Below are 13,733 nucleotides of genomic sequence, written 5' to 3'. Positions count from 1 at the left end.
TATTGGACAACTGTTAAAATTCATATTATGGCAAGAACCAATCAGCTAACTAAAGAAAAACGAGTGGCCATCATTACTTTAAGAAATGAAGGTCAGTCAGTCCGGAAAATTGCAAAAACTTTAAATGTGTCCCCAAGTGGAGTCGCAAAAACCATCAAGCGCTACAAGGAAACTGGCACACATGAGGACCGACCCAGGAAAGGAAGACCAAGAGTCACCTCTGCTTCTGAGGATAAGTTCATCCGAGTCACCAGCCTCAGAAATGGCAAGTTAACAGCAGCTCAGATCAGAGACCAGATGAATGCCACACAGAGTTCTAGCAGCAGACCCATCTCTAGAACAACTGTTAAGAGGAGACTGCGCCAATCAGGCCTTCATGGTCAAATAGCTGCTAGGAAACCACTGCTAAGGAGAGGCAACAAGCAGAAGAGATTTGTTTGGGCCAAGAAACACAAGGAATGGACATTAGACCAGTGGAAATCTGTGCTTTGGTCTGATGAGTCCAAATTTGAGATCTTTGTTTCCAACCGCCGTGTCTTTGTGAGACGCAGAAAAGGTGAACGGATGGATTCCACATGCCTGGTTCCCACTGTGAAGCATGGAGGAGGAGGTGTGATGGTGTGGGGGTGTTTTGCTGGTGACACTGTTGGGGATTTATTCAAAACTGAAGGCACACTGAACCAGCATGGCTACCACAGCATCCTGCAGCGACATGCCATCCCATCCGGTTTGCGTTTAGTTGGACGATCATTTATTTTTCAACAGGACAATGACCCCAAACACACCTCCAGGCTGTGTAAGGGCTATTTGACCAAGAAGGAGAGTGATGGAGTGCTGCGGCAGATGACCTGGCCTCCACAGTCACCGGACCTGAACCCAATCGAGATGGTTTGGGGTGAGCTGGACCGCAGAGTGAAGGCAAAGGGGCCAACAAGTGCTAAACACCTCTGGGAACTCCTTCAAGACTGTTGGAAAACCATTTCAGGTGACTACCTCTTGAAGCTCATGGAGAGAATGCCAAGAGTGTGCAAAGCAGTAATCAGAGCAAAGGGTGGCTATTTTGAAGAAACTAGAATATAAAACATGTTTTCAGTTATTTCACCTTTTTTTGTTAAGTACATAACTCCACATGTGTTCATTCATAGTTTTGATGCCTTCAGTGAGAATCTACAATGTAAATAGTCATGAAAATAAAGAAAACGCATTGAATGAGAAGGTGTGTCCAAACTTTTGGCCTGTACTGTATATTCACTGTCTGCAGCATTTTACTGTAAATCAGTGCAGCTAGTCAGAACTGAGACAGAGGGGTTGTGCATGTAAGTCGCCACAGTTTCATGTTACAGACACAATAATACATTTTCATGCATTTTGTGGCAGTAATGAATGAAACAGTGAAACAAATAGTTCCAAAGAAAACTAATAATTGATTCTACTCATCTTAATTTCCCTCATTGTCTGAAACAGTTGACACAAAGTAAACGCAACAAGCCTTTTTATATATATATATATTGTAGCCTATATTTTCAATGAGCACAACGCAATCTGTATTTAGATGAGAAATGAGTTCGACACAGACTGCAGCACCAATTAAGTAAATGGTAAAATGGTCTTCTGACCACTCAAAGTGCTTTTACACTGCATGTCATACTCACCCGTTCACACACTAGTAGCCGAGACGAGGCTACCAGACACAGGAGCAATTTGGTGTTCAGTATCTTGCCCAAAGATACTTCAGCATGCGTGCTGGAGGAGCCGGTGGCCGACCCATTCTACCCTCTGAGCCACAGCCGCCCCAAGTAAACATTAAACCTAAAAACACAACATTTTCTAATGTTATAGGCCTGAATAAAATGAAAAAAAAAATATATCAAGTTAAAAAAGAACTGAATCATCTTGGTGCTAGCCCAAACACTTTCCAGAAATTAAAATCCAAGCGGGGACAATCAGGGATCCACACTGTAGTTGACAACATAAGCAGCCAGTCAGGGTCTACTACTACTATCCCAGCTGACAATGGGCGAGAGGCAGGGTACACCCTGGACAGGTCACCAGACTGACACATAGAGACAGACAACCATTCACACTCACATTCACACCTACTGCCAATTTAGACTTAGACTTAGACTCAGTTAACCTGCATGTCTTTGGACTGTGGGAGGAAGCTGGAGTACCCGGAGAGAGCCCATGCTGACACGGGGAACCACTGCACTGCTGCACCGCCCTCAGTAACATCAATTAAACAAAACATTATGCACTCCCAAAGTATCTCAGAGGGAAAGACATTTTTACTGTTCTGCCTACTGGATTTGGCAAAAGCTTGCTTTATCAACTGGCTTCGTTGGTGATGAAGATGTCCCCCAGTGTTTTGTTAAGCTGATTGGTTAAGGAGTTTGTCTCTCATGGCGAGTACTCCCACTCGCCCACCAAAAGTGTTTGGGGCGGAATCGAGTCCAGACGGATACAGAGTGCGAAACAGAATGTCATCAGGATAGTTTACAGGTCAGTGAGCCCCTTGTTTTTCCCACATGATGTACACATCTTTTAGGCATTCTGTTGTCTCCACTAGCTTGACAAAAGTGCATACAGCTGCTGTAAATGGGAAAAAGATCTCCCTGGGGGAAATCCCCCCTTTGATTTGGGCTGAGCCCCAGATATTTACACAGTCTGGCTGCGCCCCTGCTATAAGCTGTCATCAGCACCTGCAACTGTTGTGCTGTAAATACACCTGCTCCACATCCACCTTACATCAGAATTTAATAATAAGGAGAATGAAGGGACTGAAGTCACTTCCTGAATAAAAGTGGGAACACAGCCACTGAAGGTTTCCTCTGGCAAAGCCTGTGACCACGTACGTGCGCCCTTTCACGCGCAACCTAAACTACAATAAAGACTTTAGAAAAACGTGTATTACGTCAAGAAGTCTCACAATCCATCTGGAGAAAGGCTGGACTTTCCTGCAAGTGACGAGGATGTAGCCTATTGTCTTCCATGATGCCCCACCTGCGCGAGGAGGAGGTGGAGGAGGTATAAATGCACCTGCCGAGCATCTCTCCCTCAGTCCCAACAGCAGTGCGAGGCTGAGAGGCTTCTGTAGTAGCTCACACCTGGACTGCTCAGCACACTTTGACTCTGTAGGTTCATCATGGAGGCCCAGCGGTACCCCATCAGTGTCCGTTTAATCGGAGTGATGCACAAGGAGAAGAACAAAGTAAGTGCAGATGGAGTTCTGCTCAGTATGTAAAACATCTGCGCTTTTCTGCAGTGTGAATAAAATCTGATTTTCTTTTCCAGATGTACATGACCTCCGTGCTGTGGTCGGATCAGAATGACATTGTAGTCTACAGGACTTTTGATGAATTCAAGAAAATGCACGTGAGTATAAAATGCGGTAGCTCCTCTATGGGTTGCGCATGTGCAGGTGTTGCTTATAATAAACAACTATCTTATTTCTTTATGACAGAAACAATTGAAGAAAGCATTCCCAGCCGCAAGTAAAACCAAGAAGTCCGACAGAATCATCCCCAAATTTGGAGGTATGCGTTGGTGCATTACAGCTGCCGTTTGTATGTCACAGTTACAGGCTGTGTGGATTCTGACTTGAAGCTTCATGTGTGCTTGCAGACAAAAAGGTGAACCAGGGCGGACAGAAGAAAAGTCCCACCAAGTCTCTAGTGCGCCTCAAAGTCCTGCAGAAATACTGTGACAAGCTTCTGAGCTGCGACGCACAGGTGTGTCAGTCTGCAGACCTCATCCAGTTCTTCCACCCCAAAGACCAGGACCTGCAGCCTGAGTTCGCCAAGAACAGGTATGTGAAACATGATAATAGGCAGTGTGGAGGAGTAGTAAACATGTAAACATGTAAACATGTAATTAAACTAGTAGGGTGAAGTCAAGTAATGTAGGACCAATAAGGTCTTACACCCTGTAGTAACCATTGGGGTCACTGAATATTGTTTTGCATTGTTACTGCAAATGTGCTTTACATGAAACACTTTACATTTTGTGGAAAAGGGTTTTTCAGTATTTCAATCAGGGGCATAGCACCAAATTCTGGGCTCTATGCATAAGCAGTCTCTGTGGCCCCCCCCCCCCGCCATTTCTCTCTTGATCCATGCTTTATGCAGATTTTGATTTTATCTTTTTTTTTTTACCAAATAATTTTGCTTTCTTTCCCTTTTTGGATTGGGTTTTTTGGAACACTGATTTCCTGGGGAAAGACATGACAGTGTACCTTGGTGCTCCAGCACCATACGCAGTCGCTCACTTGGTTCTAGCAACAACCAGAGACGAAGCCTAGTGCAGGGGCGGGCTAAACCATTTTGTGCCTTGAAGGGATAAGAGGGGCCTCAGAGAACTTCCACTATTTTTTTTTAAGACAAACTTCAGTCATTCAGTGGATTTGGTTTTGGACGGGTTTAATTTACGTAGGGCACTAATTACTTAAAAACTGCAAATATTCAAGTAAAATGGGAAATTTCTCTTAACATGTTTTACTAAAGTGTGCCATTCTGTCATATTACATACATTTTCAGTATTTTTGTCACTTAAAAAATTAAGATTGATGATGCAGGGAGTCCATGTCAGCCACAATAGTCCAGAGTTACCCATTAGTCTTACGCTTGGAAGCACATACACACATCTAATGTAGACAACATGGCAGCAAAGACACAGGCTGCAAAAGAACAGGAAAAACAAGTTGGATGACAATTTTTAAAAAGAAGCCACAGGTAACAATAATGATTTCATAACTCAATGACTGTATTGATACATGGATTTAAACATTTAAAAAAAAACAAACAGGACTATCTCATTTTACCTGATATCACTTGATTTTACTCTAGTTTAACTACATTTTACAGCAGTTTGCTGGTAGTTCAACTACTTTCTTCATTGCATTGTGAATTCAGTATTTAAATTTACTTTCTTGCTATTTTTTGGTAGTTAATTACTGAAACTAGAAACAATTTTGGGACATTAAAAAAGTGAATTTTGCATTTTATTTTATCATTGCTTCTCTACCATAACTGAACCCCCTTTGAACACAATTAGTCATTGTATTGATTTAATGCTATTAACAAAAGTTGATGTTGGTTAGTTAGTTAGAGAAGTTGATGTTGTTGTTGTGGAAGTTACCTGGCTAACTGAGTAATCCTGCTTGGTGCATTACCCCCACCTTCCCATGAATAGTGGGGTATTTATTTTATTTTTTATTTATATATGACATGTAAACAAGTGGGCACTGCTTCCAATAAACTGCATTTTTGCATCATATTTTGTTATAATTTTATGTCACATGTATGCAGTTTTTGTTAACCAAACTAGATTTCTTCCTAGAGTAGCTTTTCAGCTTCTTCCAGTGTGAAATAATTGGTAGCTATGCTTTCAAATTAGTTTCCTCAACACTGTTTATAGCTTTTGGGGCCCTAGAGCAGCTCAGATTAATGTTAAGTATTTGGCATTGCTCACAAAGATTTCAAGCTACATAAAGCTCTACAGGGAAGTGAGCTTTGACATTTTAGATGGTCATGGTGGCAAAAATAGGGAAAACAAGGCCCAGTAGATTCTGTAAAACATGCAGAAGTAAAAGAATCTCAAAAATAGACACTTTAAATTCCTCAGCAAGCACATGGACCAAGAAAATGTCGAATGCTGAAGTAGTATTTACACCAGAAGCCTTTAAAACACAACCTGGTAGACCAGTCTGCATTCCTGCTTTAGGCATTTGACTCTGTGTATTTCCTGTAGTGTGTTATCTCCACATTAACCCGCAGCTGTTCCTCTGCAGCATCGTCATCATGCCAACAGACGATGAAATTACGACCAATTCAGGACAGGTTGGTGGCGGTAACGTGACCCAGCCGTTTGTCACAGAGACGTACAGATGCGTGGCCCCGTACGAGACCAAAGACACCAAGAACAAGCCTTTCAAAGTGGCACTGGACGAAAAAGTAGACGTGCTCATCAAAGACAAAGCAGGTGAGTGAGCCACGGTGTTCAGTGTCCTGTTAATGGTTGAAGGAGACCTCATTAATCTGAATGCACTGATGAATGTTAACAATGTGGTTGTGTTGGTTCAGGGTGGTGGCTTGTGGAGAATGAAGACAAGCGGATGGCCTGGTTCCCTGCTCCCTACCTGGAGAAGCTAGAGGATGATGACGACGACGATGAAGATGACATAGATGGGACTCCTGAAAGAGGTACAGATACAGTTTCAGTTGTACCCAATCCAAAGACATCACACTATCAACACCTGGCTTATTTGCATACATAATACATACAAGTTTTCATTACCTTAGTGGGTTAATGTCGGTCAAGATGCTACAATATTACTAAAGTATTTTCTTTCACTCTCAGGAATGCTGTACACTGCAATCAGGAGCTACAAGCGCACCAAAGATGATGAGATAACAGTTGCCATCGGTGCCGTGGTGGAGAGCTTGCAGAAGTCTGACAACGGCTGGTGGCTCATCAGGTATTTAACACCATCCAACAGTGGCTGAACTTTTCAAATATCATACCAGCTTCATTACAGACTGTTTTATATTCTCAAGGCTTTGAGTGAATGAACTCAAGCTTTGTTCCCTTGAATTCTGGAAGAAAACTTTTTTTGACATGCTTCCATGGTGAACGAAGAATCCAAAAAATTCTTGATAAATTTGAGTAAAAGGGGGCCACGTTTAAAAACAGCAAAACTATAACAAAGCATCCATTTACAAACCTTCCTAAATAGTCTTATGCAAGGACGAGTAGTGTGCTTGGACTAGGGCGTGTGTTTAACTCTGCTCAGTGAAGACTTTAAATGCATGTGCTTGCCCAGGTGCACCTTACTCATAAACAGAAGTGTTTTAAATATGAAAGTTTTAGCAAAAATGCATGTGTTTTGGAAGTAATGAGCAAACAACTGGATAAATGAGACTGGGATTATACTGCATGAGTTGTGTGACAGTTTGTAAACAGATGTTGTGATATAGTTTGTTTCCTTTTGCGGAAATTCATCATGAATCTTCTGTTTTTGGATTCTTCGTTCACCATGGAGGCATAACACAGGGCGAGTAATTGATATGCAAATGATCATTTTGTAGGTGAAGTATTCCTTTAACTCATCCACATTTAAATCCTATGTTCTCGTATTTGTTTTCAACAGATACAATGGCAAGGCGGGTTACATCCCCTCCATGTACCTGCAGCCCTACAGCTACCCTCAGATCCGCATGACAGGCCACCATTCAGACCGCCGGGCCTCCTCCCCAAACCAATTCCTGAGCCTCGAGCAGCAGTCCAACCAGCTCAGCCTCTCACAAGGAAACATCCTGCAGCTTCCGCCTGCCAGGTCTCCTTCACCCCGCTCCCCTTCCCCTTCACCCCGCTCCCTTTCCCCTTCACCCCGCTCCCCTTCCCCTTCACCCCGTTCCCTTTCCCCTTCACCCCGCTCCCCTTCCCCTTCACCCCGCTCCCTTTCCCCTTCACCCCGCTCCCTTTCCCCTTCACCCCGCTCCCTTTCCCCTTCACCCAACTACCCTCAACAGTACAGGAATCAGAGATCACTCTCTCTTGAAATCCCGTCTGACCGACCCGCCCCTCCGCCTCCAGCTAAAACCGCTGCTAGATCTACCAGTGCCAACACCTCACCCACGTCTGCAGCCCAAGTCCCTCCTCCCACAATCATGGTGGAGATGGACGAAGAAAGGGAGCAGCGTGGCCACCTCCTGAGAGCAGACAGCGAGGGGAGCCTTATGAGCGACAGCACTGACTTCAGCGATGACCTCAACTCCTCCTGGGCGAGCTCCTCATCCTTCAACCTGAGCCTGAGCTACAACGAGGATCAGCAGCGTCTCAGCCGTACGCCTGAGCCTACTGGGAGCCACAGCCTCAGCCCGACAACTGCCTTCGAGGGGAAACTGATGCCCAGCGTCTCTGATCCCAACCTCTACAAGAGCCCGTCAACACCCAAGGTGCCACCCAGGCCACGGGCACAGGAGATCCTCACCCGGTGTTCCACTATCACGCGCAAGAACGCAAGCAAAGGCAGCCTGTCACCCACACAGACTGAAGTACTGAGTCGATAGAGTTTGTGTTGCTATTAGCTTTATTAACTATTCTGTCGCCCAAGGATGGAGTTCGACTAATTTTACCTGCCACTAAACGTCGACTTTGAAAATACAAAATGCAGAGACTGTTCAGAGAGGTAGCTGTGTGTAAAGAGTTGCAGAGTCATTTCTTTATAATGAAGAATTAAGATGAACTGCACCAGATGCAATGAGGTGACTGTTGGAAATGTCAGTAGCTATGGAGTTTTTCTATTGAAGTTGTATTAATATAAATATGACTTGTTAATGTTTGCATCTTACAAGAGAGACTGCCAACAAGTTGCACAACATGTATAGTGTTCAAAGACCTTCAGCAAAATCAGCCAATATACATATATGTGTATGATTAATCACAAAGCACATCCAGTCTAACTGTTTTGAATGATTATTTATTTTCCATACTGGAAACCTTTTGTTGTGCCTTATATGCATGTTAACTGTGATGGGTGCACAGACCGAAAGAGATTGATTTGTTTTCGTGACTCCTGCGAAAGTAAATGTCTGACATACCAGAGTGTGCGGGACCTTCTATTTCCTGGTGAAGCAAGTTGAAGAATGGGTTTTGTGTAAATAGCAGGAGCCTGATTATGTAAATTCTGACTGTATTCACGTAACTGAAGAGCTTGGAACGAATAAAAGCATTTTTGGGGACACTTGATGTCGTCTTCAAATGTCTTGTTTTAAGAAAGAGTTGTTTTTTTTAGAGTTGTATGCCTCGGCCAACCAGTCAAGTTGCAGTTTACATCCATATCTGTCCAGACTCATTAAATAAATATAGTGAAGAATTTAAAGAAATGTAATAAAAGGTATTGAGTGTATTTTTTGGTGAAATGTGGATGCTTCACGCACATCTTCAACTTGACAGCCCATGAGAGCTATACAATTGTCAGTTTCAAGATGGGCACCCAAGATTTGTGTCACCATTTCAGTATCTGGCCAAATGGTACTACTTCTCATTCTCATATCATATTCAATATAACATTATCAGACGCAGTCGGATTTTTCCACCATTTTAGTTCATTTTTAGTTATTCTTGTACTTATTCCACTCCTATTGTTAACTCTATGAGACACTGATTTTGCCTTTGCTCCTTGAAAACACTTCTTATCTTTTATATTTTGCCAGATATTTAATACGCTATTGTTCTAAAACTGGCCCCACTGAGGGGCCCTGACCCAGGGAGCCCACTGGTTGTTATGGTTGTTACTGGTTATAAAGTTAAATTGTGGTTACTGTACTTAGTGTTACTGTAATTTGAAGCATTCTCTGGTGCAATAATTTCCTTTGGTTTAAATAAAATTCTATTGAATTAAATTGAATTTAAACATCTGTTCCTCAGTTATAGCATTGTATAATAGCCAGAAAAGTGTTACATTATGATGTCATGGTGAAGTTGACCTATGACCTTTTTGAATATAAAATTTCATAGATGCATCATTTTATCCTGTAAGAAAGCCCCTCCAGGATTTTGTGGGCTAATTTTGGAATTGCTGCAGTATAAATTCTCTGATTTCCAGGCAGTTTTTAAAAAAAGAAAAAGAAAATAATTGCGATGAATGTTGAAATGCTTTTAGGCTTTGTTTGCAATGACATTATGGGAGCAGGGGAACTGCCTTGCACAATCTTTAGCAGTAATTTTTGTAGGAAAATGTGAGATGTTTGTGTTGCACGTTTGCATCTTCACAACCAGAAACAAGGAAGTGAGTTTGGCGACCTTATGTGGAGGATTATGACTGTGACTGGCAAATTCGCAGTAAGCTATGATGATGGGTCAAATTGCGGAAAAGCTGCAGTGATCGGACAACATTGCAAAGTTGCACAGGATTGAGGATTTACTGAATTTGTGTGTTGGGATCGCAACATCTTGGAGGAGCTGAATAAACATCCATCCATCCATCCATCCATTTCCATCTACTTATCTAAAGTAGGGTCGCGGGGGCAGCAGGCCAAGCAAAGCACCCCAGACATCCCTCTCCCCAGCAACGCTTTCCAGCTCCTCCTAAGGGACCCCAAGGCGTTCACAGGCCAGATGAGATATATAATCCCTCCAGCATGTTCTGGGTCTGTCCAACCAGTGGGACGTGCCTGAAACACCTCCAACTGGAGGCACCCAGGAGGATCCTGAACCACCTCAACCTACCCGTTTTCACACAAATGTGCGCGACTTTATTTCAAGCTCCCACTGGACTCCCTCGGAGCTGAATAGAAATTTGTGTCAAATTTTGTCATAATCAGTGTATGAATTCTTGAGTTACTGCCAAAAGCCGCGTGACCTTAACCTCTGACCACCACATTCTTACCAGTTTATCCCTGAGTCCAAGTGGACGTTTGTGCCAAAGTGAAGATATTCCCTCAAGGCATTCCCTCAAAACTCGAATTCACGAGTGGAACTGATGGAGCGACAGACAAACCGAAAACATAATGCCTCCGTCATAAAAATCAAACATTTGATATTAAAATGGTTGATTCATTTTGTTGATGCAGGGTTCCAACACATTTTCATGGACAAAAATGTCCTTTTCGTGTCTTTTGAAGACCGCAAAATGAAATTTCCATGACCATTCACAATGTCAGAAACAAAATTGCTCCATCACAAAAATGCAGTTCAATATTAAAGTAGTATTGGGGCATAGGTATGGAAAGTTTGCGATTCATAACCCTACATGTTCAATCACACTGTCAAATTATTTTTCTCTTATTGAAAGATACCAGATTCAAACTCTTAACATATTTCCATCCAGTTAGCATATCCAGGGGGAGAGACAGTAAGGAGTAAATGGAAGAACGTATGTGATGGTAAACAAAAAAAAATCACACATCAGCGCATATTAGAGCAACGATACCTCAACATCTACAGAGAATGAGTTATCCACGGAAGATAAATGTAACAGTTAATTTTGATTTTGTCATGTGCTATTAAGTCTGTAATCAACCCTGATCACTTGCTGCAACTGTTCATGCCAAAAATATAACTTTGATTGATTGAGTGTGAAAAGCTCTGTGACACACCCCACCCAAACTTTCCTGAGCTATGCTGCAATGAAAGCAGAAAACTCCACACACCCAACAGGGATTTTCTCCATGTTTCCACTATGCAATCAGGCAGTCACTTAGCAAGTGAATGAGTGATGAATTTGCTGTTTATAAAAATGATGCTGCCTCACTTTATATGAACAAATTACTCATTTTAAATCACAAAGAACAGATTTTTATTTTATAAACATTTGTGGTTATGTCATTAAAAGCATCTGTGGTTGTATAAGCAACCTTTTGTATTGCTGTGGTCGAGCCGGTAGATCAGGACTGTGCATCAATGCAGTACTAGACAATGGCTGCTGGTATCTGCAGAGGGGGAGGATCACTCTGGCTCGGAGCCTAAATGTTAAAGCAGCTCTGTCCTCCTTCAGTTTCTCCTCTTTTACTCTGTCACGTCCACTTTGTCTGAGAAAATCAGGCTGGTTAAGTTTCTCTAAATTCTGCTCATACTCTGAATGGAAGAAGTGATGCACGATTTAGTCACTGGCATAGGACAGAAAGTCTTTACGAGCCACTGAGACGTGGAATGCACAGAGAGGCCTGTTATCTGTATCATCATCATCACTCCACACCTGTCTCTCTGTGTCTTCCTGCACTGCCACATTTTCTGCGTGTCAGTCCAACTAATGGTCTGAGATAAGACGACCCCTCCTGGGGGGGGTTTCTCGCCGTGAGTGAGTCATCTGTCTTCAGCTTGGAGATCACTGTCAGCTGGCAAAAGTCTGGCATTGTGGAGTAGAAGAAACTGGGAGACTTTTCATCACCTTTACCGCTGTTTGATCCTCTTCTTCCATGTCTTCCTCTTCTGAGCTCTCCTCGCTTTCAGAGTGGTGGTTGCCGTTTGTTTTGGCGCTCTCTCCGTTTTCTACTCGCCTGTCATTGGTAGAGGCTTTCTTGGTAGCACTGACCTCCTCCTCTTCCTCTTCCTCTTCTTCTTCAGGCAGGCACTTTGGATCTTCATCTTGTCCACCATCACTGTCATCTCCCTCTCGTTTCTCCTCATCGCCACTGCCCATTCCTTTCTCCTGGTGAATCATGAAGAAAGGCTGAGCAAGAGGAGTGGTATCCATCTCTTCATCTTGGTCCATGCTAGAGAGGATATACAAACAGATATTAGAGTCATAAAGTCCAAATTAACAAGTTATCCTTTGAAACATGAGCAGTATACAGTCGCTCCAGGATTTCACAGGCTTTTTTGGGGGTTGTTGCGACTTGAAATGTCTGATTACACATCAGTATTTCTAAAAAACTGCAATGCATGCTGCAGTGACATTGCAGGAGCAAGCGAAAATTGCGAAATTGGTTGCAATTTCTTTTGTGCAACTTCTTCCATTGAGAATAAAATCGTACTGTTCCGGGTTTAACTGATACTACACTGATGCTACCACTAACTGTGCATGTTTAATTCAGCTTGATTCTTTCAGCCCGAGCAATAGATGTAGAAGAAGATGTAGAACAGATGTAGAAGATTTTTCCACCACAACATCACACACGGTGCAAAACAGTTTACCCCGCTTTCGCGCAGAACATCAGGGAGCTGTCTTGCACTGTCTTTAGCGGTAATTTTTGTTGGTAAATGCCAGACATTCGTGTTGCATGTCTGCATCTTCACAACCAGAAACACGGAGGGTAGATTGGTTAAATTTTTGGTTGGTGATTGGTCAAATTTGCAGGAAAAGTTGTGGTGACTGGACAAACTTGCAAGGCACAGAGTTCAGGGATTGGCTGACTTTGCATTAATTCTTGCAATGGGACATTGCAACATCCTGGAGAGGCTGACTGTGACACTAGCATGTATCACATATACAAATATCTTACATTTACGGGTAACGATGCATCCACAACTTTTCTGTTTCCAGATATCATTTACAGTAACCATCTCAGTATCAGTTTCACCTTCCAGTACACTCGACTTGGAAAGCTCAACAGTTGATTCAAGTTCTTGTAAACACTCAAAGCTGCAGCATGCCAGGTTTAATAAGATGAATGCTGCTCTGCCACCTTCTCCCTCCTCATGTGAAACAGAAACACAACCACAGTCTTTGTCTTTTGCTCGACACATCGACTGTATCGAGGAAATTGACATATCTTATGTCACATTCGACCTACATAATGACAATATCTTCTTACTGAGCAGAGGAAACAGAGTGGTGCTGAACGCAGCACTGATTGCTGTTTTTGCTGTAGTCAGTGGAGAAAAACGAGGAAGTTACTGAACTCTAGTCTGTGAGCTGAGGGTTAAATTAAGTGTGTGAGACAAAATGGAGCCAGTCTGGCAGCGCAGCAAGGATGCCAATGCACGGGGATCCAGCAAAAAACAGTTGAACCAAACCTTTAGCGTGACTCAATGTGACGTCATCTGGCAAGGTGCTGTGCCAGCTGATCATACACATGCAGACAGATATTCCTGCACAATTAAGGCTGTCACAGTGAAGGAATTTCCCCTGCAGTAATTAAGGGTAGCTCATCAGCACGATATGAGGTATTACTGCCATTTTCTTTTTTTGTTTTTACAAATTACTTCATTTATCCTGATTTTAGCACCTTGTCAATCAGCTTTTCTGTTAGGATTGTATTGGGTATACTGCTTAAATGACAACAATGACACAA

The 13,733-nt window shown here is 42.7% G+C and overlaps 2 protein-coding genes across 2 annotated transcripts in view; one reads left to right on the top strand and one right to left on the bottom strand.

Moving 5' to 3' along the window:
- Positions 1-3,049: 3,049 nt before the first annotated feature.
- On the top strand, positions 3,050-8,745 carry noxo1a (NADPH oxidase organizer 1a). Its single transcript, XM_033644274.2, has 8 exons — positions 3,050-3,208; positions 3,292-3,372; positions 3,461-3,533; positions 3,622-3,805; positions 5,786-5,976; positions 6,078-6,197; positions 6,355-6,472; positions 7,145-8,745. The coding sequence occupies exons 1-8, from the start codon at positions 3,143-3,145 to the stop codon at positions 8,064-8,066; spliced, it is 1,755 nt and encodes a 584-aa protein (XP_033500165.1). The 5' UTR covers positions 3,050-3,142; the 3' UTR covers positions 8,067-8,745.
- Positions 8,746-11,272: 2,527 nt separating this feature from the next.
- tbl3 (transducin beta like 3) overlaps positions 11,273-13,733 on the bottom strand; it is a 28,899-nt gene continuing 26,438 nt past the window's right edge. The window contains exon 23 of the mRNA XM_033644264.2: positions 11,273-12,212. Coding sequence (XP_033500155.1) covers positions 11,831-12,212 — 382 coding nt within the window. The 3' untranslated portion in view covers positions 11,273-11,830. The remainder of the gene's footprint in view (positions 12,213-13,733) is intronic.

The sequence above is a fragment of the Epinephelus lanceolatus genome, chromosome 18 (genome assembly GCF_041903045.1).
Source record: "Epinephelus lanceolatus isolate andai-2023 chromosome 18, ASM4190304v1, whole genome shotgun sequence".
Classification (NCBI taxonomy): Eukaryota; Metazoa; Chordata; class Actinopteri; order Perciformes; family Serranidae; genus Epinephelus; species Epinephelus lanceolatus.
Note: the sequence above shows the minus strand (reverse complement) of the source record. Positions and strands in the feature narration are given on the sequence as shown.

Excerpts from the sequence above, each read along its gene's own strand:
- noxo1a (XM_033644274.2), top strand. The coding sequence starts at position 3,143 with ATGGAGGCCCAGCGGTACCCCATCAGTGTCCGTTTAATCGGAGTGATG. Across the intron at positions 3,373-3,460 it reads ATGAATTCAAGAAAATGCAC|AAACAATTGAAGAAAGCATT; the intron begins GTGAGTATAAAA and ends TCTTTATGACAG. Across the intron at positions 3,806-5,785 it reads CCTGAGTTCGCCAAGAACAG|CATCGTCATCATGCCAACAG; the intron begins GTATGTGAAACA and ends GTTCCTCTGCAG.